The sequence below is a fragment of the Delphinus delphis genome, chromosome 19 (genome assembly GCF_949987515.2).
Source record: "Delphinus delphis chromosome 19, mDelDel1.2, whole genome shotgun sequence".
In the NCBI taxonomy this organism is placed as follows: Eukaryota; Metazoa; Chordata; class Mammalia; order Artiodactyla; family Delphinidae; genus Delphinus; species Delphinus delphis.
This window is the reverse complement of record NC_082701.1, coordinates 12453110-12477177: the sequence shown is the minus strand read 5'-3', so window position 1 is coordinate 12477177 and position 24068 is coordinate 12453110. Positions and strand designations below refer to the sequence as shown.

The following is a 24068-nucleotide window of genomic DNA, read 5'->3' as shown; positions in this document are numbered from 1 at the left end:
CCTCATGTGGATGTGCTCAAGTTTACTCCCCAATCCCTACTGATGAACTTTAAGTGATTTCCAGCCAAATTTACTTTGTTGATATTTCCACGCTGTGGGAAGCTGTCAATTTAGAATCGCTCTGTTTCTGTAATTGTAACACGTTAGCAAAAGCTCACGAGCAGAAGACATTGTCACCAAGTAGCCCAGTGGCCAAGCAGCTGGGAGTTGGTGTCTAGAATTGGGAGCATAGCCTATGGCAGGGTCCAGGAAGCCTCGCCATTGTCCAGCCATGAAGCAGCCGCCCAGACCGTGGTGGGGACCCCGAGCTACCCTGGGCCCTGTGGGCTGGCAGAGCTAGAATGGCAAAGCAAGGAAAGATGATTTTGTTGTGATTTGTTCTCAGATTCTCACGGCCTCTTTCAGAGAAGGAGCTGATAATTTTTAAATTATTTATTATTATTATTTTTTAAAGAATCATTTTTATTTATTTTTGGTTGTGTTGGGTCTTTATTGCTGCATGTGGGCTTTCTCTAGCTGTGGAGAGCGGGGGCTCCTCTTCATTGCAGCGCGTGTGCCTCTCATTGCAGTGGCTTCTCTTGTTACATAGCACGGGCTCTAGGTGCGCAGGCTTCAGTAGCTGTGGCACACGGGCTCAGTAGTTGTGGCTCGCGGGCTCTAGAGGCCGCTGGCTGGGACACTTCAAAAAATTCAGTGTTATGAAATATTAAAAAAGCAGAGACTATTCCAGAATAAAGGAAAATGAGAGACATGACAGCCAAATGCAATGTATAATTCCAATCAGATCCTGGTGCAAAAATTAAAAATGCTATAAAGTGTAGTTTGGGGGCAGGTGGGGAAAAACTGCAGGACTGTATATTAGGTGATCATTCGTCAATTTCCCAAGTGTGGTCGCTGTGTTCAGGTTCTGTAGGAAAACGGCCTTGCTTTTAGGAGGTGTCCGTGGAAGTATCTAGGGGAGAATTGTCATATCTCCAGAATTAATTAATGTTATTATTAATTATTAATGGGGGGGAGAGAGAGCACAAACAGGGCAAAGTATTAATTATTCTTTTTTTTTTGGCTGCAGCCTGCGGCATGTGGAACTCCCCTGACCAGGGATTGAACCCTGCGTCCCCTGCAGTGGAAGCACGGAGTCTTAACCACTGGACCACCAGGCAAGTCCCAAAATATTAATAATTCTTAAATCTGGGTGAAAGATATATGAGTGTTCATTGTGCTATTTTGCAACTCTTCTGTAAATTTGAAATTTTCCTAAATGAAAAGTTGAGGGAAATACACACAAGGCTATATATATAGTGTCAAAGGGGATTGGTTCCAGGACCCCCTAGGATACCAAAATCCACTGATGCCCAAGTCCCTTGTATAAAGTGGCATAGTATTTGTGTATAACTTATGCACATCCTCCCGTACACTTTATTTTTATTTATTTATTTATTTATTTATTTATTTATTTATTGGTCAAATTGCTTGGCTTGTGGGATCTTAGTCACCCGACCAGGGATTGAACCTAGGGACACAGCAGTGAAAGTCCCAAGTCCTAACCACTGGACCGCCAGGGAATTCCCCTCCCATATACTTTAACTTATCTCTAGATGACTTATAATACCTAATAGAAAGTCAATGCTATGTAAATAGTTCCTGGCTCATGCCAAATTCAAGCTTTGGTTTTTGGAACATTCTGGAATTTTTTTCCCCCAATATTTTCAATCTGCTGTTGGTTGAATCCGTGGATAGGGAACCTGTGGATACAGAGGGCCAACTGTATACACGGGATGTTCACAGGGGTTGAATCTAGGAGCTAGAATTACAGGCAGATTAATTACTGGCAGATTAATCACTGGCAGATTAATCACTGGCAGATTAATCGCTGGCAATCTTTCTTCTCTTTCTGTGCTGATTGGGCCTGAGCATGTACTACTTTTACAGTCAGAAAAATTTCTTTTCCTTTTCAAAAACATTTCATATATTTTTAATATTTTAGACTAAAACTGGGAGAGTTGAGTTTTTCCTAGGTGTTTACATATCTAGGAGGGACAAGTAAAGTGCTCCATTATGATCCCCCCAAATAATAACTAAAACTTAACTCCCCCAGGTCAGGCTGGGGGATGTGAGAAGAATGAGGGTGGGCACCTTTGGGAGGGGGCACAGGATCTCCACTCCCCTCTCCCACCACCTCCCAGGAATCAGAGCTGAGTGTGGGCCAAGGGACAATGACAATGGGGTCCTGAAACCATCCCAGCTCTGAACCGAGCCCTGCAGGGCTCCCAGATCCCCCACTGCCGCCCTCTCCTCCCTGTGCCCCTCCCCCTTGAAGCTGCTGGAGCTGGGTTGCCTGGTCCTCTCTGCTCTTCTCCCTCCCCCTCCCCCACGGGCAGTGGCACCGACTGACCGACAGAAGCAGGTGCTTTGGAGGTGGGGGTGGTGCCAGCAGCCAAGGGGTTAATGGTCCTGGCAGGGGCTCGATGGATCACAAGGGTCAGATGTCCCTCCTGGATAGGGACAGGCACAGGAACGCAAGCTGCTATTCCCGGGCTCTGATCACGGTCACCTATTTATAGAGCTGGGGGGGGCCTCGGCCCTCCCCACACAGGCGGTGGAGAGGCTGCTCTGCTGCAATGTCACCAGCGTCACTGCCACTGCAGGCTGCTGGCATCTGCCGCTGCCGCAGGCTCCGGGGCCACCAGGCACTGTGTGAAGCAGAGACTCGGCCGGCCACATGGGCAGCACCATGGAGCCCCCCGGGGGTGGGTACCTGCACCTGGGCGCTGTGACATCGCCTGTGGGCACGGCCCGCGTGCTGCAGCTGGCCTTTGGCTGCACCACCTTCAGCCTGGTGGCCCACCGGGGCGGCTTCGATGGCGTCCAGGGCACCTTCTGCATGGCCGCCTGGGGCTTCTGCTTCGCGCTCTCGGTCCTGGTGGTGGCTTGTGAGTTCACCCGGCTGCACAGCTGCCTGCACCTGTCCTGGGGAAACTTCACAGCAGCCTTCGCCATGCTGGCCACGCTGCTATCCGCCACAGCTGCGGTCATCTACCCACTGTACTTCACCCAGCTGGAGTGCCTACCCGAGCCCGCGGGCTGCACAGCCAGGGACTTCCGCCTAGCAGCCAGCATCTTCGCCGGGCTCCTCTTCCTGGCCTATGCCACGGAGGTGGCCCTGACCCGGGCCCGGCCAGGTCAGGTGGCCAGCTACATGGCCACGGTGTCGGGACTCCTCAAGATCGTCCAGGCCTTTGTGGCCTGCATCATATTTGGGGCGCTGGTCCACGACAGCCGCTACGGGCGCTACGTGGCCACCCAGTGGTGTGTGGCCGTCTACAGCCTGTGCTTCCTTGCCACAGTGGTCGTGGTGGCCCTGAGCGTGATGGGCCACACGGGGGGCCTGGGCTGCCCCTTCGACCGTGTAGTGGTGGTGTATACCTTCCTGGCTGTGCTCCTCTACCTCAGTGCTGCAGTGATCTGGCCTGTCTTCTGCTTCGACCCCAAGTACGGTGAGCCTGGGCGCCCCCCCGACTGCCTGAGGGGCAGCTGCACCTGGGACAGCCAGCTGGTGGTGGCCACCTTCACCTATGTCAACCTGCTCCTCTACGTCGCCGACCTGGCTTACTCCCAGAGGATCCGCTTCGTGCCTACCTTGTAGCCCGACAGGCAGCGGCCCACCCACCTCTGCTCTCCAGGGCTCAGGCACCATGAGGGGACCCAGGTGAGCCCAGACTTCCAGGGACAAGCCAGAGGGAGGCAGCCAGTAGAGCCATGACTGGGCTTCTGGCAGTGCTCAGCAGCTCATCTCAGGGAGGGGCAGAGGGGGGACAGAACAGGTCACGGGGGAGGAGTCTGCCAGGCAGCTCCCAGCCCCTCTCTCTCCCCGTCTCTCTCTCTGTCTTTGTCTCTCTCTGTCTCTCTCCATCTCTCTTCATTTGCTGGCACACCCTGCCTCCGTGCTGGCCACTGTAACACATGAGAAGACTTTGAAGCAGGTGCTGTTGTGACCCACTTTGCAGATGGGGACCCTGAGGCTAGGATTAAGAAGTTGGCCCCAAGCGTCCATAAACGTCTGGAGACCACATTTGGGCTGAGTAAACTAAGTAGTGTGAAAAAGGAGCGTGGTGAGCCTGCGCTTCCTCTAGCCTTGAAGGGGCAGTTCCTGGAGCCCTGGAAGGACAGCTATCCAAGCAGGGCCCTGCTGGGGCATCTGTGCCAACTCGAGGAGGAGCTGGGAATCAGGACCCCGCCTTGCCGCTTCTGAGCGGCCACAGCTTTGGAAGCTGAGCAAGGACTCTGGTGTGTTCACACAGGGCAGTCTCATCATGCTGGAGACAGTGCAGGCTTGGAGGGATCCATGGGGCGGCAACACTGACAAGAGCACAGCATGCTAAGGAGAAGCTGGGTTCCCACCCAGGCAGGGAGCCACCACTGGGCCCCTGCTGTCTGCCCCGATGCGGCAGCTTCTGCAGTGCCTGCCATGGGCCCCGGGGGGCTGGCCTAGGGCAGCCCTGACCCAGGGGAGGACCAGCCTGGGGCAGCCACTGGGGCATGGAGCCTGGGCACCAGGCATCACCCTGGTGCTCACAGGCCCACCACCTCTGTTCAAGTGTTCATTTGCCTGGCTGCCAACCACGAGGGCCTGCTGGGGCCATTGTCCTCCACACTCCAGGGAGCTTCTCCCACTCAAGAACCCAGACTGGGCCAGCCCAGAGCAGCGCACTAGCTGCCGAAGCACAGCAGCCGCTCAGCCCATAGACGGGCCCCTGGCCTTGAGCAGGAACTAAACACCAACGCTGATCTGCACGGAGAAGTTTCTGCTTAGGGGGTGGTAGCCAGAGGGGGTGGTGGCCAGCTGTCCCTCCTGGGTCATCCACCAGCATGTTCCCAGAGAAGAGCCTAGACTGGGCTTGGCTGAGGAAGGAGGCAGCTGCGGGAGGGCTGGGGCACTCTGGGGGTAAGAGTGGCCTCCCGAGGAAGTAGTGTCCTCTCCCCAGGTGGGTGACAGCAAGGGGAGGATGGGGGTGGGGAGCTCTCGGCACTCACCACCACCGCTGGGGTTTCCAAGGGCCCTGGGCATAGCAGTGGGCAGAGGGGCTGCTACACCCGTGGCAGCAGAGCCCAAGCAGCTGTTAGGCACAGGGTCCAAGGGCTCCCTGTGCTGGCACCATGCACAGTGTGAGAGAAGTGGCCCGCCCGCCCGCTGGGGAGGGCACACGCACAGGGCTCCTTTACCTGGAGAGGCCCGTCTTCAGCAGCAGATCCCTGAGGGGGCAGGGACCCCTGTGTCCTGAGGCGTCCTGAGGGCCCTGCTGGCTGAGGGAGGGCGGGGTTGGGAGTGTGTTACCAGGTGACAAAGGAGCATATGGGCCACACCCTTCCCAGCTCACAGGGAGGCCTGTAGACAGTCTTCCTTTTCTAATCAAATTTCTGAAATGAGTTATCTGTCACCAACTTCCAATTTCCTCACTGTCCCACGGACTTCTGCCCCCAGAGCTCCACCCAGCCTAAGTTTCAAAGATCCTGAGGGGGAGAGAGAGGAGGCAAGGGGTTCCAGGGCTCAAGATAAGCATGGCAGATGTCGACTGGCCTCCGGGAGGCTGCCCTGGGGATTGTCTTCATGCCATTCTCTCCCCGGATCAGAGGACTCTTGCTCTTTGGAGGAAGGAGTTATTTGTCGTCGTCACTTGGGAAACAATACTTTTTAAAGGATGGACTCTGTTCTCTGATTATATACAGTCAGTTAAAATGGAGTGGGACCCCCAAGTTTGCGTCTATGGGTTTGAGTCTGGGCCACTCCCTGAACAGTCCACTTTGGACCGGATCTTACTATAGCTCCTCCCTCAGAGGGTGAGGACTGAACACCAGAATAAACATACGAGGAGGCCTGGACATCTGCCGCGTACACACGCTCACTACAGTGGTCTGGTGGTGTTGATGTTGGTCATTATTATGTCAAGGAGAACTCACAGCCCTGCTTCTGCGGCACAATCATCCAAGTAACACTGAAATTACATTTCAGAACAGTTTGTCGTCATTTAAGATACAGAACCGAAAAAATAAAGCACCCCCACCCCCTCCCCTGGTGGGGGGATGGGATGTCAATGATGATGCTTCTTACTTTGCCCTTAACCCTGCTGCTGACTGGGACCCCAGACTATCCTGAAACCCAAATGCAGACTCAGCTCAGACGAGCCCTGAGCGCGTCCTCGGGGAGATGACTAGAGCTTTTTTCTTCGGAAAACCTAGGGTCAAAAAATTCCACGGACCCTTCACATGAGATGTCAGGAGACATGGGTGCTCCGTGGAAACTGGGGGCACTAGGGGGTCATCTTCCTCTATCTACTGGTTGACCACCACCCACCCTGAGAGCCTGTTTGAGGAGGTTCACGTGGTAACAGGCCAGTGGCCCCCAGTGTCCTGCAGTTTTCAAAGGGCGCCTGAGCCTTAGAATAGACTTGGAGAGCAGAAACCCCAGGTGGGAAGGAGGGGGTCCAGATCTCAGGGGGACCGACCTAGACCTCCCAGATGCCTCCCCGCTTTGAGATTCTGAGAAGGTCCGGGCTATGTCGCCAGTTTCCAAACCCGAGTGAGGGCCACGCCATCACGGACGCCAGCCTGACGTGTCCGTGTCCATGTCCAACGACAGGGCCCCGAGAGAGGAGCCCTAGCCCAGGGCCACTCTTTGAGGGCCCGGCTCCTGCCGCCCCTCCCCCGGTGCCCTCAGTCCTCAGGCGCGGTCCCGGGGGATGGGGGTGGGGGCGGCGAAGGTTTCGGCGCGCTGGGGCCGGGACTGAAGGCACGGGTTCGGGAGTGCGGGGGCGACTGGACCCAGCGGGAGGGGGCGGGGGTGAGCGGATGATGCAACTGCCCCTCGGCGCCTCCCGCGCCCCCAGATTGGCCGGTTCCAGGGCGGCCGCGCCGCGGATTGGCTGGGGCGGGGGGCCCCCCGGCGCTGGGTGCCGCGTGGCGGGCGCGCAGCTGCGGACAGGGGGAGACTCGCACCGAGTAACTGGGTAATTGGGAGCCAAGCTGTGGGTCGGGGTTCGGCTCGGGCGGGCGGTGGTGCCGCCGGGCAGGGGGAAATGCAAGTCCGCGCACTCGACTCCGGCGTCGGGGGTGCTCGGACCTGGGGGAGCGTGGGCGTGGGGAGGGGATTCGGGCGTGGGGAGGGGACTCGGGCGTGGGGGCGTCCCCTTACCCCATGCGTCTTCCCGACCCTTTCCGGAGGCTGGCTCACCCCTCTCTGCCCCGTCTGGGACCTGCAGGAGCAGGTCGGGACGCTGCGGTGGGCGGGGGCACCGGAGCGGGGGAGAGTTAGACCCGCTGGGATGGGGGTCACCGGTCGGCGGTGGAGTAGTCAAGCCTGGCACTGCCCGCCTAACTTCTTGTTCTGGATTCTGCCCCATCTTCCCGCAGCTGCTCCTGCGGAGACGGTGCCAGCTGTGAGGGCAGTGGGCGCAGGCCTCCAGACACCATGAGCGTGGGCTTCATCGGGGCTGGCCAGCTGGCCTTTGCCCTGGCCAAGGGCTTCACAGCAGCCGGTAGGCGCTGCGGCCAGGAAGGGGCCAAGCGTGAGAGGGTGGGCCAGTTACTCTTCCCCAGGCTGGGAGGTGAGGGTGGAGTCTGCATTAACGTGCCTCATTTGAGCACTGTGGGAAACGGTAGCCTTGGAAGGTTTGGGGTAAGGCAGGGGTTGCTGTCTTACCCTGGGTGGTGCGATTTCTGGTCTTCCTGAGGATGTGGTGGAGGGACGCCAAGACTGGCCTTGAGGGAGGAACTCTGTCTCTCACAGGTGTCCTGGCTGCCCACAAGATAATGGCCAGCTCCCCAGACATGGACCTGGCCACTGTTTCTGCCCTCAGGGTAGGTGCAGGGTGGAGGGTGACCAGTCAGTATTTCTAGAGGCCAGTGTGTGATAGCCTTGACCCTGGAAGGCCAGGAGTAGCGGCCCCAGAGGGAGGCACCATGCCACAGTCCCCCACGCCAATGAGAAGAGGGTCCCTGGGCTGGAGTATCTAAAAGACCCTGCCTCCTGGCCTGCAGATGGGTCCCCTCCCTATGCTTTTGGGAACTTGGTGACCGGCACATGTGCCACTGGTGGTCAGGAATGGGGTTCCCCAAGTGGACCACCACAGGGGATCACAGTATGGGGGCCAGGAGAGACCACCTGGGGGCTGAATACAGTTTCAGTTTGCCATAGCTGAGTGAGGGCTCCATGTCCAAGGGTGGGGGCAGGCTACCAGCTTGAGACCACTATCCACACCACCACTCGCACTTGACGAGGTGGTCAGGGGTTTGGGGGCTGCAGCCCTAGGTGGGGTGGGCTGGGACTTTGGTTTGGATGCAGTTTCGCTTGTCCGCCCTTCCAGATCAGGATGCTTCCTCCACTTTTGGGTGGGAAGGGCAGTTAGATGGTGTCAGAGCCCCATGCCTTGAGCCCCCAGCCCTGCCATGCCCACGTTCCCATCATCCTCTGTGCTGTTCTACACGAGGGGCTCTCGGCCTGCGGGGATACTAAGGGGGCCAGCCAGCCACATACAGCAGGCTGAGCTCGCCTTGGCGCTCCCTGCAGAAGATGGGGGTGAACCTGACGCCCCACAACAAGGAGACTGTGCAGCACAGTGATGTGCTCTTCCTGGCGGTGAAACCACACATTATCCCTTTCATCCTGGATGAGATTGCCGCCGACATTGAGGATCGACACATCGTGGTGTCCTGTGCAGCTGGCGTTACCATCAGTTCCATCGAGAAGGTGGGCACTACGGGTCAGGGTCCGGCGGGGTCTGGAGATGGGGTGGAGGTGTGCACTGCAGAGGGCTCAGGAGCCCTGGCGTGCTCCACACCTGGTTCTCCATCTTTGGAATGGGTGTGTTTGTATAGCTCACAGAACTCAGGAAGCGTTCAGTTGGGTGAGCATGTTCACACCCGCACCCAGCACAGCATGCTGGGCAAGGGGCTGGGATGGACACACAGCCAGTTTCTCCCCCAGAAGCTGACAGCCTTCCAGCCGGCCCCCAAAGTCATCCGCTGCATGACCAACACGCCGGTCGTAGTGCGGGAAGGAGCCACTGTGTATGCCACGGGCACCCACGCCCAGGTGGAGGATGGCAGGCTCCTGGAGCAGCTCATGAGCAGTGTGGGCTTTTGCACGGAGGTGGAGGAGGACCTGATTGATGCTGTCACGGGACTCAGCGGCAGCGGCCCAGCTTATGTGAGGACTGGGGAGGAGCGGGGGCAGTAGGCAGTCCCCAGGATCTCAGGGCATGTCTGCCCATCTTCCACCCTCCTCCTTGCTCTGGGCCCCTGCGGGCAGAGCTGCTGGACTAACCACTGCCTAGAGGAAATGGAGGAAAGGCCTGGGACAGCAGCTTAGGTGCTTTCTCTCTGCAGGCATTCACAGCCCTGGATGCACTGGCTGATGGGGGTGTGAAGATGGGGCTTCCAAGGCGCCTGGCAGTCCGCCTCGGGGCCCAGGCTTTGCTGGTTAGTGTTCTTCCTGACCCTCTGGTGGGGGCCACTCCTTACCAGGACCAAGACTGGTGCTCTGGGGTGGATGGGTGGAGAGTCAGTGGGTGCTGCATTGGTTGGGGCTGGAAGCAGTACCCTCACAACCTTCAGCTCCCCTCTCTGGCTTCAGGGGGCCGCTAAGATGCTACTGGACTCCGAACAGCACCCAGGCCAGCTCAAGGACAACGTCTGCTCTCCCGGTGGGGCCACCATCCACGCCTTGCACGTGCTGGAGAGCGGGGGCTTTCGCTCCCTGCTCATCAATGCCGTGGAGGCCTCTTGCATCCGCACACGGTGGGCCCCCGCTGCTGCCTGCCCACTCAGTCATTCACTCACCAGATGTTTATCAAGCTCTGGCCTACCAGCGGGTAGGGTGCGGGGAGCCCTGAGGTTCCCTGGGGTGGCGGTGTGCAGCATCCCTCACCACTCTCCATCATCCTGTGAAGAGGGGCCCTCTGGGCCCACGCTGGGCTCCGCACGTGATTTCATCACTTGTGGCCTTCAGACTGGGGTGGTCATCCAAGCCAGGGAGGCAGTCCAGGGGGAACCTCTGTGGGGCTGATGATAACACATTCCTCTTGGCCTTGCCGGGGAGACAGAGAGAGTTAGAAGCACAGGATGCGCTGGCACAACGACAGCACATGAGAGCTGAAAGAAATCCAAGGAGCAGGGGATGGACAGGCCTCCAGGATGGACAGGGCTCTTTCTCACCACCCTACCTGCCCTCCAGTCCAAGCCCACAGGCTTCTCTGCCACTGCCTGACAGTGAGGCTAGAACGTAATGCTGCTCTCCTGGCACCAACCTGCAGGGGAGACAGATGAGGCATGTGTCCCGTGCTCAGGGCCATGAGGGCTCAGTGTCTGGGGGGCTGCTGGTAGATTCGGTGACCCTCAGCTGGCTTGAATGAGGTGAGAGGCCACTGAACGGCAATCTAGGGGAGAGGTAGCTGGTGGCGGGAAGTGCAGGGGCAAAGGCCCTAAGGTGGGAGTGACAGCACAGCAGCACCCTAGGCTGGCAGGTGCTGGGAGCTGTGCGCTTCTTGCCACTTCCACTTGGACCCCTGGGCTCGGAAGGAGGCGGAGCCCTGGACACAGCCCTCCTCGCTGTCTCCCCAGAGAGCTGCAGTCCGTGGCCGACCGGGAGAAGGTCTCACCAGCTGCCATCAAGAAGACCATCCTGGACAAGGTGAAGCTGGACTCCCCTCCCGGCACCTTACTGGCCCCTTCTGGCCACTCCAAGCTGCTGCCCCGCAGCATGGCCCCGGCAGGCAAGAAGGACTGAGGTGTCCAACCTGCCCGCAGGTCACTCTCTGCCTTTTCCTCCTGGGCTCGGAGCTCTGTGCTGCGAGTGTCTAGCCCCAGGCCTCACAGGATGTCCTCACATCCCCCGTGGCTCTGATCCACTTGGGTCAGTGGAGCTGTAGCCAGGGAGGGGGCACATCACTTCCCAGTGGGAACCTCCATGGTCCCCAAGTGTGTCCTGGTCCAGAACAAGGAAGGATTCTCTGACCTAAGCCTCCCCCTTCCTCTGCCCCCAAACCAGGTCAGGACCACCTTCCTCCAGGGCTTGGGGGGCTTCAGCACCCAGTGTCAGCTGGCTTGGGCTTGAGTACAAAGGTCAAGGTCCCCCCCGACCCACCCCACCCCAACCATGAAGACCCAGCCAAGGAGAGAGCTTGATCCCACTCCTGCCCTTTCTCCACTCTGCACTCCTTCCTCAGTGTGGGAAGGGCCAGAGGGTCCCTGGAATCCAGCAAAAGGGCCCATGGTTCTTGGCCAGCGTGACATTTGAGAAAAGGGCTCCTCAGATGGTTGAACGCCCGAGGCCCCAATACACTCAGGCCATCATCTCCCATTCCTGGTCCAACCAACAGATGCTGTCATTTCTGTCTCTGACTTTTCGGGTTAAATAAATTCGTTTTCAGCCCCAGTGTCCTGACTTCTAACTTTGTCACCACCTGTGGAGGGAGGCCCAGACCTGTGCCAGAGGGTCATTGCTGTCCGATGTAACACTGAAGGCTGAGCCAGCAGCCCACAGGCCCAGAGCCCTGCATTCCAACGCAGCCAGTCTGGCTGGTGGGGCTGAGTCTCCAATGAGCAGAGGGGGAGGGGGCTTCTGGGGCCTCAGTCACTAGAGGCATGACTGGAAGCTGGCACTGGAAGCTGGGCTTGGCAGGCCCTGCTGTGGGAGGGGCATCAGCCTCAGCACCCTCTATGCCTCCTGGTTTGGTGGGGGCAGATGTCTCCCCGACTCACCCAGGTGAGGCCAAGGGTGGGTGAGGAAGAAGCTTCCTAGGAAAGTGTATTAGGGTTCTCCAGAGGAACAACCAGTAGGAGATGGCTTATATATATAGAAGAGGGAATATAGAAACAAAAGAGATTTATTATAAGGAGTTGGCTCACACAATTATGGAGGCTAGCAGGCAGGCTGGAGACCTGGAGAGAGCCAATATTTCGATTCAAAGGCCATCAGGCAGGGAGAGCTGATGTTGCAGGTGATGTCTGAAGGCAGACTGATGGAGAATTCTGTCTTACTCTGCAGAGGGTTGGTCTTCTGTTCTATTCAGGCCTTCAACTGCTTGAGTGATGCCCACCCACATATGGAGGGCAATCTGCTTTATTGGTTAAAATGTTAATTTGGTCTAATGTTGAAGTCTACTGATTTACATGTTAATTTCATGCAAAAACACCCTCACAGAAACAGAATAATATCTGGTCACCCCATGGCCCAAAGGTTGATGTAAAATTAACCATCACAGGAGGCCCACAAGATCAAAGGAGCTGCTGAGGTCAGAACCCTTTATGGGGCCAGGAGTGCTCACATTTGTTTGATCAACAGTTACTGAGCACAGAAACAGTAAGACACACACACACACACACCCGGGTGAGTATATCAGAGGAGCGGGGCTGGGTGTCTGTAGGGTGTTGGCAGGGGGCACCCAGGTGAAGCAATGGGTCCCAGGAGGGGCAGGGGAGGGGACCAGGAGAGCCCCTGGGCAGAGGTTTTCCAGGAACTACATTGCAAGGTCTCAACTCCAGTTCGTTTCCTTCCCCTGGGCCTACTTAGAACCAAGGCCTGATGCAAGTGGGGTAGGAGAGGGAGCACTCTGAGGACAAGGACCCAGCCTTCCAAATCTACAGGAGACAGGAAAAACAGAGCAAGTGAGGGGCAAGACCATATACCCTTGACCCTGCCAGGGTGGCCTCCAGAGTCTAGGTCACACCCCATGTACCGACTGCCCAAGGCTCTCACGGGGCCTAGAGTCCCTACAGGGCCCTCCTAAGGCATAAACCCCTGGCACAGGCCACCATGCTGGTGGATAGAAGCTGGCGTGAGGTGGGCTGTGGGCCTCCCCTGGCAAAGTACTTGGCGGTGCAGGGAGACCCTGGCACCCTCCCTCTGGGGAAAAGATGTCCCAGAAGAGATTGTCCCAAAGGCCACACATCTGCCCAGGACCAAAGCTTCCCCCTGACTGTTCCCTTAAGTCAAGGCCAGTCTCACTGTTTGAGTGCCTGCTGTGTGTGTCAGGTGCTGACCAATAAGACAAGGGGGGCCTGCTGCTCCCACATGTGCCCTGGGTCTGGGGTCTGGAGGAAGCCAGCAGGTGGCTCTAAAGTGAAGAATCACACGTCACAGCCTGGGAGGAGGCACAGGAGTCCAGACGAGCTTTGCGGTGGGCTTTGCGCCACCCCGTGAAAAACACACTGGGTTTCAGCAGGCAGGGATGTGAGCCTTGGTCCCAACCACCAAAAGCCAGATGTGGGGAAGTGGGGCAGAGCCACACGGGCCTGAGAAGGGGTGTGATGCGGGAAGAAAGCTATGAGGTCTCTGGTGTTCTGCAGGGACTGACACCTGGGGAACCCCCTGCAAGTGTGAGCACAGACCTGAGCAGAGCAGGCCAGAAGGAGCCGGCAGCTGGTGGTGAGGATGCTAGAGGTCCAAAAGGACCTCTTTCTTGGCCTCAGAGGCAAGTCTTTGTGATTTAGTACAATAAAAGTTGAGGGCTTGGGCTTCTCTGGTGGCGCAGTGGTTGAGAGTCCGCCTGCCGATGCAGGGGACACGGGTTCATGCCCCTGTCTGGGAAAATCCCAGATGCCGCGGAGCAGCTAGGCCCGTGAGCCATGGCCGCTGAGCCTGCGCATCCGGAGCCTGTGCTCCGCAATGGGAGAGGCAACAACAACAAAAAGTTGAGGGCTTTAGAAGTCTTGCCCTGGGCATATTAAGGCCCTGTAGGTTCAGAGGGAAGCTACTGGAGTCTGGCAGGGAGAGCTGCTGACACCTTGATGTCCCCTGGCTCTGGGGGCCTCCTGGGTTGGCCTCCATCATTCATTCAGTGGCACTGAATCCCCTTGAGGACCCAGCAGCCCTCACTCATCCCTCTTTCAGCTCACCTGATTTCTACTGACCTGCCTGGCAGGGTAGGTCACCCTTCCTGGCTTTACACTTGAGAAGGTAAATCAACGTAGAAATTGGATCCCTTCAATTTCTCTTCTTCCTTTCGTCACCTCTTTCTCTGGGAATTTTGAACAGCAGTGAGAACTCCTTACAGAAAGTGCAGGAGCAGACATGGACCAGTGACCTGAGTTCCAGGCAGATGTTGATGAAACAGGAAAGGAAAGGTGCAATTCCTACATCAACTATTAATTCAACAGATGTTTACCCCACACTCACCCTGAGCCGGACTCGTTCCAGGAACCGCCTGAGTCCTTGTCACTCATGTGAGCTCTCGGGATGTTGCGTGAAGACAGACCACTACACAGAGGATCTTGGAGGCGGCCTTGAGAAGACCTAAGTTTTGAATCCTGGACAAGCCCTTCACCTACAGGAGCGTATGGGTCTCCTGTGTGCCAGGCCACTGTTCCTGGCAGGGATGAGACCCGCTCCAGTTACGGAGGCAGTGCATGCAGTCTGACAGACGGCATCAGAAACACCATGAGAATCTTCTCCATAATGCGTGGGGACCTCCGCACCTGCACCCTGGACACGTGGCCTTTGAAACGTCTACACAGAAGGCTCAGGAGAGCATTTGGGCAGGATCACCAGGCCCCGCCTCGAAGGGGGCGTGGCCGGTCGGGAGCGCACTCCCGGGCCAGTCCCGCGAGACCTCACCCACCAGGCGCGGCTTGCGTTGCCCGGGCGACGGCGCCCGGGCGCGCAGGCGCAGTGCAGGCGTGCCCCGCCCCCCGCCGCCGCCGCCGCCGCCGCGCCTTCCCCTTTAAGCCCCAGCCGGTCGCGTCGCCGCTTCATGAATGGAGCCCACGTGACCAAACATCATGTGACGTCTGTGGAGCGGCGGCGGCGGCGGCGGCGGCGGCGGAGGATCCGGAGCCCCAAGCCTGGTCCGGCCCGGCCTTCCTAGTGCGCTCGGCCCGGCCCGCGCAGGCGGCGAGCTCCCACTCTGGGCCCGGAGCCCCCGCGCGGCCAGCCCCGCGCGGCCTCGGAGCGCCCGCCCCGCCCCGCCCCGGCCTCGGCCCGCCGGGCCCGCAGTGTGGTGGGTGAGTGCGGCGGCGGCCGGGCCGGGGCCGGGGCCGGGGGCCAGGGCCGAGCGGGGGGCGTGCGGGTGCTCCGATCCGGGGGCGGGTGCTTGCGGGGCCGCTGCTCCTTCCGGCGGCCTGTGGCGGCGTGGTCCGGGTGCTTCGGGCTTTGGGTCTGCCCTGTGCCCTGCTGGCGGCCCATGCCTCGATTTCCCCACCGGTCCGGAGCGGCTCCTGGTCCCTCCGCCGGGGGTACTGGGGTGGGCGCGCGGGCCCGCAGGGGCGGGTGGGGCGTGCGCTGGTCTTGCTCGGTGAAGCCGGGGAGTCCTGGAGGGAGGGACGGCCGGGGTGGCGGGAGGAAAGGGTGGGGTCGAGCGGGGCGCCCAGGGCTCCGTGGAAGAGCTCGGCGGCCCCAGCCTGAGCTGCTGATTCATCAGGTGTCTGTGTCAACGCCTCCCAGGCGCGGGGTCCTCGGCTGGCTAGGGGGAGGTAGCGGCACGTGGAGGGGGGGCTGGGAAGACCCTGCCCGCTCCGGCTTCGCTCCGTCACACGCTTGCCAGAGCCCAGAAGGAGACTTGCTGAGTCATCAGCATGAGGTCACTCGATGCTCGTCCTGATGCCTGGGGGGATTAGAGCTAGGGGCCTGAGAGGCCGGGAAACAGGGGTAAGAGGGAAACCGTGGGGAGTGAGAAGGGGCCAGGCCCTGGGCTGGGGCGCCTGCTTAAGTTTGGGCTGATGTGGGAGTTTAGGGTAGGGTGGGTGAGGAGTAAATACAGAGGTCTTGGTGCAGGTTATCCCGGGGTAGAGGGTGAAGCCCCTGGCCTGTTCATCCCCTCCCAGGCAGGCTCTTCTCAGGCTGCTGGTCCCTGACCCGCCTCTGGGACAGCTCCCCAAACTGGGAAATAGTTCTGAGTGAGAAGAGGGGAGGAGCTTAGGGGGGCCGTGCTTGCGGGCTGGGAAGTAGGCTTTCCCTATGACTGGTCTGTTTGGCCAGGCTGGGAAGTCTCCCGGTGGGAAGAGGCCGAGGCAGTGGGTGAAGGAGGGGTGCGTGTACTAGAGTCCTGGGTGACAGTGGACAGGGCAGAGGGCGAGTAGGCGCAGCTCTACCGGGAAATTGCAAATGAGAGGAGGCAGCAGGACTTAGACTCTGATCAGGGGAGCGAGGTGTCTGGTGAGCAGGCTGTGGCTCTCTTCGCAGCCTGGCCTTGGGGTCCGGGTTGAGGCTGCGGGTGGTGGTAACTTTGAGGGCGCCCAGCAGGTGGACTGGTGTGGATGGCATGGGTTGAAGAATCCCAATCACCCCAAAGTTGTTCCACTTGAGGTTGGGGCGCAGTATTGTGCAGGTTAGCAAAGAACGTGGCCCTGATGGGTGTCAGGCCAGGTGGTAGGGACTCCTGGGGAGTGACAGCCTCAGGGTGGTGTGGCTTGAGCCACTTTTCCTGGGTGTATGAATGGTTCCTGGTCTTCAGGGGTGGGGGAGTGTTTCGTCTAGACCAGAGCTGACCATTCTTGCCCATGCGTTCATGGCTAGGTAAGGCTGACCTTGTAGTTTGTCCTCAGACATTCCCTGCCGCTGCCCTCTCCCCCATCCCTGAGCTTATAGATGCCAGATGTCTTAACACTTCAGCTGATCTTTTGGCTGGAATTTTATGCCCCAGGAAAATGCAGATTCCTGGAGGGATGTTTTTTCAAATCTTCTCAGCTACTTATGCTTTGGTGGAAATTAAGTTTTAGACTTTTTTCAGAGGGCTTCTGGAGGAGGTGGGTCTAAAGGGCAGGGTGGGAGTGTAGCGTGCTAGGTGGGGGCTCCAGAGTGACCAAGGCCACACCTGCCTTGGCTTGGGAGGTTTGGCCACTGGGATTTGCAGGACAGGAGAAGGAACAGGGGCGGGCTGGCCTCTTGTCTACTGTCCATGCCCTGGAGTTTGGGCCCAGGGGAAGGGGATGGAGTTCTTTCCCCTTTCCGGCTGGCTCTCACCTTGAGTGGGTGGCCCTGGGTACCTTGGTGGATCAGTGCTCTTGGGACCACCCATGCCTTCTCCACAAAATGTGCTCAGCCTCAGGGGGAGCAGAGGCGGGAGGAGGGCTGAGGGTTCTTGATCCAGTCTCTGGGATCCCCTCCCTCTGGTTTCTAGAGGTGCCCTGAGCCATCAATCCCAGCCCATGCCCAAAAGCTGTCTCTGTCCCATCAGTGTGTGTCCCCAGGTAGTGGAGACAAGGCCAGGAGGCTGGTTGCATGGGCTTTGCTGAGACCCACCCCTCCCCCACCCGAGCACAAGCACACCTTTGATTAGGAGGCGATTGGCTTCACTTGTGCTGAGTTCAGGGCTTCTGTGGAGGGTAAAATCTGCCGAGGAGGCACTTTTCAGCTCCCAGCCGCCACGCTCGGCACTTTTCTGTGTGATCTCTTCAGGAAGTCACCGTGTGCTCAGCATTCGTGGGGTGGAGGGAGGATGGCGGGTGGGAAAAGCTGGTGCCAGGGCTTTTCCTTTGGACTGACAGTGGCAGGACCAGTGCAGTGACGCTGTACCTGGACCTGAGGTTGGGGGAGCTCCTCCAGCTCTGCCTTGAGGACTTGACTCCGGGGGTAGGCGTGGGGCCCTGAGGACCTTCTGGCCTCCAGCTCCTCTGCCCCATCCTCTGCTCTGGAAGAACATTGGGGCCGGAGCCTCGGGGCATGGCTGTGGGGATGCGTCTCTGGCCCCCTTGCCTGCAGCCTCGCATCCTGATGCAGGGCTGGGTGAGGAGGGGTCTCTACCCTGAGTGAGTGTTTGCCTCCACCTCCCCAGCCATACTTTAGTGACCTGATAGGGCTGAGAAGACCCCGCAGCCCCAAATTGCCTGAGTGCTTGTAGCTTCTCCAGGAGGGCACCACAGTGCTTGTTAGGCCTCCGTTTACCTCCCTGCATCTAACCTGGAAGGTCATGGAGGGAGTGGGGGTGGGCAGAGGGGGTCCAGCTGAGCCAGGAATCCCAGGACTAGGTGGGTAAAAATGTCCTTGGCAGGGCTGCGGAAAAGATGACCAAGTGGGTGGGAGGGGGGCCTCTGGTTTTTGTTCCTTGCCCTGTGGGTGCGGACCCTGAGCAGGGAGCCAGAGAGTAGTCAGTGGCCAGAGAGGGCTGAGCAGGCCGCTGGGGGGTCGATTGTGGGCATTCTTGTGAAATACCCTGGATGGGGTGGGGCAGAGTACAAAAGGCTGCAACCCAAAGCCACAGGATGGTTACTCCATCAGCAGCAGAGGTGGACAGAGAGGGCCAAGGGGCCTGGGGCCCGGCTTCTCCGGCTGGAGTGTCTGCCACCAGTAGGTTTGGGGAACTCCCACCAGTGTTAAAGACAGAGTCAGAGCTGGTTGGACAGCTCCGTTTGCTGCTCTTCAAAGTGAGCCGTCTGGGAGAATTGGCGCTCTCCTGCATCCTCTCCTCTGCCCGAGTCCCCAGCGGGGACGCCCAGTGAGCCTTCATGGGAGCAGGGCTTTGCCCCAGGCCAGCTTAGGGGAGGTAGAGCCCTAGAGGACACGCTCACAGGGGCGCTGGCCCTGGCCCTCACCTGCTGCTGGCCAGGCTGGCCTTCGTCGCCCCAGCAGCTTGCTGCTGCCCGTCCCCTGGAGCTGTGTTGGCTGGCGGCCTTGGGGAGTGCCAGGCTGGTGAGAGAGCGGGAGCGATGTGCTGAGTCAGCATGACTCGCCAGGAACAGCCGTGCTCTGGGGCGCACTGGGGTTATTTTTAAAGCTCCCGGCTTCCTTCTAGGCTGGCCCCTCCCTCATCCTTCTAATCTCTCCCCTGGCCCCTTTTCTTGCCTCTGCCTCCCTAATAGCCCTTCAGTTCCCCTTCCCCCATCAGACCCTCCTGGTCTCCCACCTGGTTCCCTAGGGGCAGGGGGACAGGGAGCAGCCCAGCTTGGGAGAGGCGAGGCTGAAGGGCGGTCCTTGAGGCCAGGTATCAGGGGAATGGGCGGGCAAGGGGTGAGGCTGGGGACTGGGTGCCTTCCCCTGAGTGGGCAGAGGGTGTAAGGGGGCTCAGGGCTCTGTGTGGACTGGGGAGGGGAAGGGTCTCCAGGGTCCTGACCTACGCTCCCTGTCTCACAGAGTGCCTGCTTGCTGTGCCCTCGGGTTATGACGACCCCCAATAAAGGAAACAAGGCCTTGAAGGTGAGCAGATAGGGTGGGCAGTGTCTCAGGGCTGGGGTGGCACAGGGGCAGATTGCCCCCACTTGGCCTGTGACCTCGTGCGCTATGCCCTCCCCAGGTGAAGCGGGAGCCGGGAGAGAATGGCACCAGCCTGACAGATGAGGAGCTGGTGACCATGTCAGTGCGGGAGCTGAACCAGCACCTGCGGGGCCTGTCCAAGGAGGAGATCATCCAGCTGAAGCAGCGCCGGCGCACGCTCAAGAACCGCGGCTATGCCGCCAGCTGCCGCGTGAAGCGGGTGACCCAGAAGGAGGAGCTGGAGAAGCAGAAGGCAGAGCTGCAGCAGGAGGTGGAGAAGCTGGCCTCGGAGAACGCCAGCATGAAGCTGGAGCTCGATGCCCTGCGCTCCAAGTACGAGGCCCTGCAGAACTTCGCCAGGACCGTGGCCCGAAGCCCTGTGGCGCCAGCTCGGGGTCCCCTTGCTGCTGGCTTGGGGCCCCTCGTCCCTGGCAAGGTGGCCGCCACCAGCGTCATCACGATAGTAAAGTCCAAGACGGACGCCCGGTCGTAGGGATGCGCTTGCCCAGGCGGGTCTGCAAGGGGCCAGTAGGCGCATGGCAAATTCAGCAGCCCTGTCCCCTTCTCCCTCCCTCCTCTTTCTCCTCTTCTCTTCTTTTCCTCCTCTCCTACCTCCTCCCTTCCCTGCAAAGCACAACCTGCACCCCAGGGGCGCCGGGCTGAGCCCCTTTGATCTCGTCGTTGTCATCGTGTGTTTTGTACGTTGGGATTGGTCAGTTTGGTGGTGACGTGGGGTCGCCCCCGCCCCCTTTGTCCCACGAGCAGGTGGGCTTGGAGTCCAGAGTCAGCCTGTGGGAGTGAACAGAGAGAAAGATTGACCGGGTGCTCTGGGGCACATGTGTCCCTGAGCAGGGAGGGCTGCAGGGCAGGAGAGAGGCTGTTCTCCTTGCAGAATGGCCCACAGGCTCTGACAGCCGCCAGGCTAGCGGGAGGCCGGGAGGCCGGGCAGTTCACTCTCAGCTCGGCCTGCAGGCATAGGTAGGCACTGCTCTGCAGAGTAGGCTGTCCCTGAGGGCCCTGGACAGGCGGGCCACTGGTCTGGCGCTGGGGGGGATGGGGTGTCGTGTGGCTGTGGGCCAGGGGCCTTGGCACTCACACCTGACGTGTTGCACTGAACAAGACCAAATCACTGGTTGTGAGCGTACGTGAAGGGTGTGTCCAGTGTCCTGCGATGGGTCCCGTGTCACTGTTTACATGACCTATTTGTGTGGTTACATAGCCCTTTATTTAAAAGAGAGAAGTTCCTTTTACGAAGTTATTAAATTATATGTTTAAAAGCTAAAGAAAAAAAAAGCTGCAGAGTATTTATAAAACTGTCTTTTTAAAAAAAAAAAAAGCGAGAACATTTGACCGTATAAACAGAAAAGGGAAGAAAGTATAATAGAAACTTTGCTACTTTAAAAAAAGAAAAAAAAATCCTTTCTTGTAAACTTACAGACAAGTCTTTGTGGCTGTTGAAGTTTAGTTTTTATATACACAGAGTTATCAGACGTTATTTATAAAACTTAGTTAAAAAAAAGACAAAAAAAAAGCCAAGCCGTGAGCGACCAGAAGGCGCGTCCTGACGTCCTCTTTGCTATCTCTTTTGCAATTGTACCGAAAGTGACTTACTCCTTTGCCCTTCCTGCTTCCGTCTCTTGCCGGTGCCGTGGTGTTGTCTGTGCCTGGTGAGGTCTTGTGCAGCGTCACGTGCTGGTGCTTCTGGTGACCTTTGACCTGTGGGTGTCACTTCTTGTGTCTGTTCTCCCGTGTTTGTTTTTTGGATTTGGTTGTGGTTTTGCTTCTGCTGGCTTGTCAGGCCTGGGCTGTAGTGCCAGGCTGCGCCTGCTCCAGTGGAGCTTGGGTATCTGTGCCTCCAGCCCAGCCTCTTCTGCTTTGGCGCCCACCCCGAGCCCCCGGGGGGTCAGATGCAGGGCTCTGCCACACCCCTCTGCTGACCCTTGGTTTCGCATGTGTGTCTCAGGCTTGGGCTGATCCAGTGGCAGGGTAGGTGAAACTGGGGGTCATCCTGGGCCCCCCTCCCGCCCCCTCACTACTTCCTTGCCCACCATCTCTGGCCCTGGGTGGGGGCTTGCAGGGACCACAAGGAGTCACTGTGGGTGCCCGCCAGGCCAGGGCCAAGCTGCCCCCGACTGTCTTCCTTCTGGCCTCCAGTCAATGTGTTTGGGCTCCAGCCACCAATCTGGGGTTTGTTACGGTGGGTTTTGTGTGGGCCTCAGCAGGGGAACCCCAGGGGCCCGCGGCCCACTCATCCCAGAACTATTTCCATGCTGCGGGACGGTGCTTCCCAGGCAGAACCAGGTGGTTTCGGGGCCCACCTGGGGCAGCCCCTTCTTGCCTGAGGGCCTGGGGGTCTCCACCAGTGCCAGACAAGGGCTATGGTCTCCAGGGCCAGGTCCTGTCCCCCCTCTCCCCCTGAACATGCTGGCAGCTCTTGGCTATGGGCCTTCTTTCAACTCCCTTTGGGGTCTGTGTCTTCCAGGGATCCACTGCTTGGCTTGTGGAGGTGCTTCCCCGGGGCTGAGCCCACCTCCCCATCCTGGCCACTCGGTGAGGCAGCCAAGTCTCCCAGACTTGGCTCAGGCAGCTGCTCGTAGGCATGTGATGGGGCTGCCTGTGGTGCCTGCTCCCCAAGAGGCTACTGCCCTGGCTCTGGCCGTGTGGGGCTTGGCTACTTCTGGGAGTTGCTGGTTGGCTTCTCTGGGGGTCCTGAACCCCTGAAAAGGCACAGACAAGTGAGCTAATGAAAAGAAAAACAATGCGGCCAGGCAGGGTTTAACCTTGTGGACAGCAGAATCTTCATCCCAGAGTTTACAGTGTGCCTGTGGGATAGGAGGGGGGATGTGCTGTCAACTTCTGTTGTCTTGATGGGCTGATCTTGGCCCTAGATACTCAGAGACATTCCTGGCTGTACCCAGGTTGGCCTGCAATGGAGATTTTGACCATTGACTCTGAATCACTTAGTGGCTTCCTTTGCCTCCCTGCAGTCTGGCTTTGTCCACCTAAGGTCCAGACGAGAGTAGTTGATGTTTCTTGTAGCAGCAAGTTGGAATCACATCATAAGAATCCCTAAAGAGAGATCATGCCCTGTCCTGGACAGGGGGAGGGACAGGCTCCCCATGTCCAAGTACGGTTCCCACTTTTATCCTGGCTGGGAGGTGGTCCTCCATCTCTGTGCACCCCTGCCATGCTGTAGACCTAGAGAGAGGAGGGTTTGAGGGTGAGCATGTGCTGAACAGAAATTGCAGGTCCTTGGTTTGGTTTACAGACGCTTCTGGAGTTAGTGAAGCTATACTTCCTTTCGAGGTTTTTGGATTTGGAGCAACTGTTCCTTGGGTCTGGGGGAGCATCCTGCTCCCATCAAGCCAGTCTCTCTGGGGCTGCTGTGCCCCTTCTCCCCTTCACTTTGGTTATTGACAGTAGATCCTGTGTCCACATGTGACTGTTTGGCGTCTTTCTGATTCTCGTTAATTCGTTTTTCCTACTGTGAGTGTGTTGTGTTCTCTCTCCTCAACTTTTTGACACAGCGAATTGAGGGCTTTGGCCGAGGCCAAGTCTCCCAAACTTGTCCGCTAAGTAAACCATAATGTGCACCTTCCTTCACACCTTGCCCACATCCTCCCTATCCCAACATGGACACTCAGATTTCAGAGGAGAACCCTTTGAGAACAGGTCAGCTCCTGCCCAGAGTATGGCCCCAGGGAGCCCTCCCCATGGCTCTTGGCTGCTGCTCCAGGTGGCACTGCGTTTGTGCAGGTGAGAAGTTGTGGCTGCTTTGTGGTGTGCTGGTTTCTGTCGGGTGCCAGGCCTCCCTGGAGGCTTTTCTACTCTTGGTCCAGGCTTCAGGTCTGGGCATAACCCTGATCAGCAGCAGCAGCCTTGATGGTCGGTGGCTGGGCCCATGGCTCTGATCAGCTGCAGCCTGCTTTGGGATGGGTGGTCGAGCCCCATCTTGTCCCTGCGACTTCCCTCTCTGGGGTGGCCGGTTGGCCAAAGCTTCCGTCCACAGCTGGGAAGCCACAGCCTGCAACACTGTTTCCGCTCTAGGATCTTTTAAGTTACTTTTTTAGGCTGTGGTTTGGTGAAAGGAACCAACACATTAACGATTTTTTTCCCCAGAAGCCACTGAATAATTCTTGCTGGCCGGTTTTCGCCTTCCTTTTGGCTGTCTGGTTTTGAAGCAGATGGGAAGAGGCAGGGGTGTGCCCTCGAGACTGATGGCTTGTCCTGCTCTGGCCTTTGTGTCCTGAGCATGTGCTGTACCTGTTGGACCAGTCGCACACATTTCCACCCCACTCTGCAGCAGCAGCCTTGGTACGTGGGTGTCCCTTCAGTCTGAGCTAGAGTGTAGGAGAGCTTGTCCCCGATGACCTGTGAAGGGGGACCCCTCTAACAGCCTCATGTCCCAGCCCCACCCTTCCCCACATCCCCTCAATCTGAAGCCTTTAACCAAACGGGAGTGGGTACAGAAAGCCTTCTCCTGGCATCTTAGGGCAGCAGGACAAGGGCTGTCCAGTGTGTCCAGCTCTGCTGCTCTCCTGGCGCTGAGAAGTGGGCGGAGCAGAGTTGATCAGACCCTGCCTGCCCTGCCTAGGGCTGAAGACAGGAGGTGGGGTGGGTACGCTGGGATCTGCCGGGGTGGGCGGGGGTTGTTGAAGATCCAGGTGGGGAGGGGCCCCACTGGAGCACTCTGGCTGACCTGGGTGGCGTCGGCCTCGCGCCCTCCCTACCCTGTGCAGTATTTATTGCTAAATTATTGTCCAGGAGGGGCGGCACTGGGCCGGGCCCCGGGTATTTATTGCTGTACATAGTGTATGTTTGTGATATATAAGGTTTTCTTTATTTTGTATATGATCAATAAACACCTTTTAAAGAGACTGGCAGGTGCTTCCTT

The 24068-nt window shown here is 58.4% G+C and overlaps 3 protein-coding genes across 8 annotated transcripts; all 3 read left to right on the top strand.

Annotated features, from left to right (window-relative positions):
- Positions 1-2719: 2719 nt before the first annotated feature.
- On the top strand, positions 2720-3742 carry MYADML2 (myeloid associated differentiation marker like 2). The gene has a single exon (XM_059996673.1). It carries the CDS (start codon positions 2720-2722, stop codon positions 3641-3643), a length of 924 nt encoding a protein of 307 aa, XP_059852656.1. The 3' UTR covers positions 3644-3742.
- Positions 3743-6743: 3001 nt separating this feature from the next.
- PYCR1 (pyrroline-5-carboxylate reductase 1) lies at positions 6744-11420 on the top strand. Of its 4 annotated transcripts, none has more exons than XM_059996487.1 (8): positions 6744-7001; positions 7405-7529; positions 7781-7851; positions 8561-8740; positions 8978-9199; positions 9379-9471; positions 9626-9789; positions 10612-11420. In XM_059996487.1, exons 1-8 carry the CDS (start codon positions 6844-6846, stop codon positions 10775-10777), a joined length of 1179 nt encoding a protein of 392 aa, XP_059852470.1. In that variant the 5' UTR covers positions 6744-6843; the 3' UTR covers positions 10778-11420. The 4 variants fall into 4 exon arrangements, with proteins under 4 accessions (XP_059852470.1, XP_059852473.1, XP_059852471.1 ...); XM_059996488.1 differs by lacking the exon at positions 6744-7001 and adding an exon at positions 7020-7104; XM_059996489.1 differs by lacking the exon at positions 6744-7001 and adding an exon at positions 7188-7259.
- Positions 11421-14751: 3331 nt separating this feature from the next.
- On the top strand, positions 14752-24045 carry MAFG (MAF bZIP transcription factor G). 3 transcript variants are annotated; one of them, XM_059998537.1, is made up of 3 exons: positions 14752-14987; positions 19055-19117; positions 19215-24045. In XM_059998537.1, exons 2-3 carry the CDS (start codon positions 19082-19084, stop codon positions 19665-19667), a joined length of 489 nt encoding a protein of 162 aa, XP_059854520.1. In that variant the 5' UTR covers positions 14752-14987; positions 19055-19081; the 3' UTR covers positions 19668-24045. The 3 variants fall into 3 exon arrangements, with proteins under 3 accessions (XP_059854520.1, XP_059854519.1, XP_059854521.1); XM_059998536.1 differs by having other exon boundaries at positions 14752-14991; XM_059998538.1 differs by lacking the exon at positions 14752-14987 and adding an exon at positions 18180-18271.
- The last annotated feature ends 23 nt before the right edge of the window (positions 24046-24068 follow it).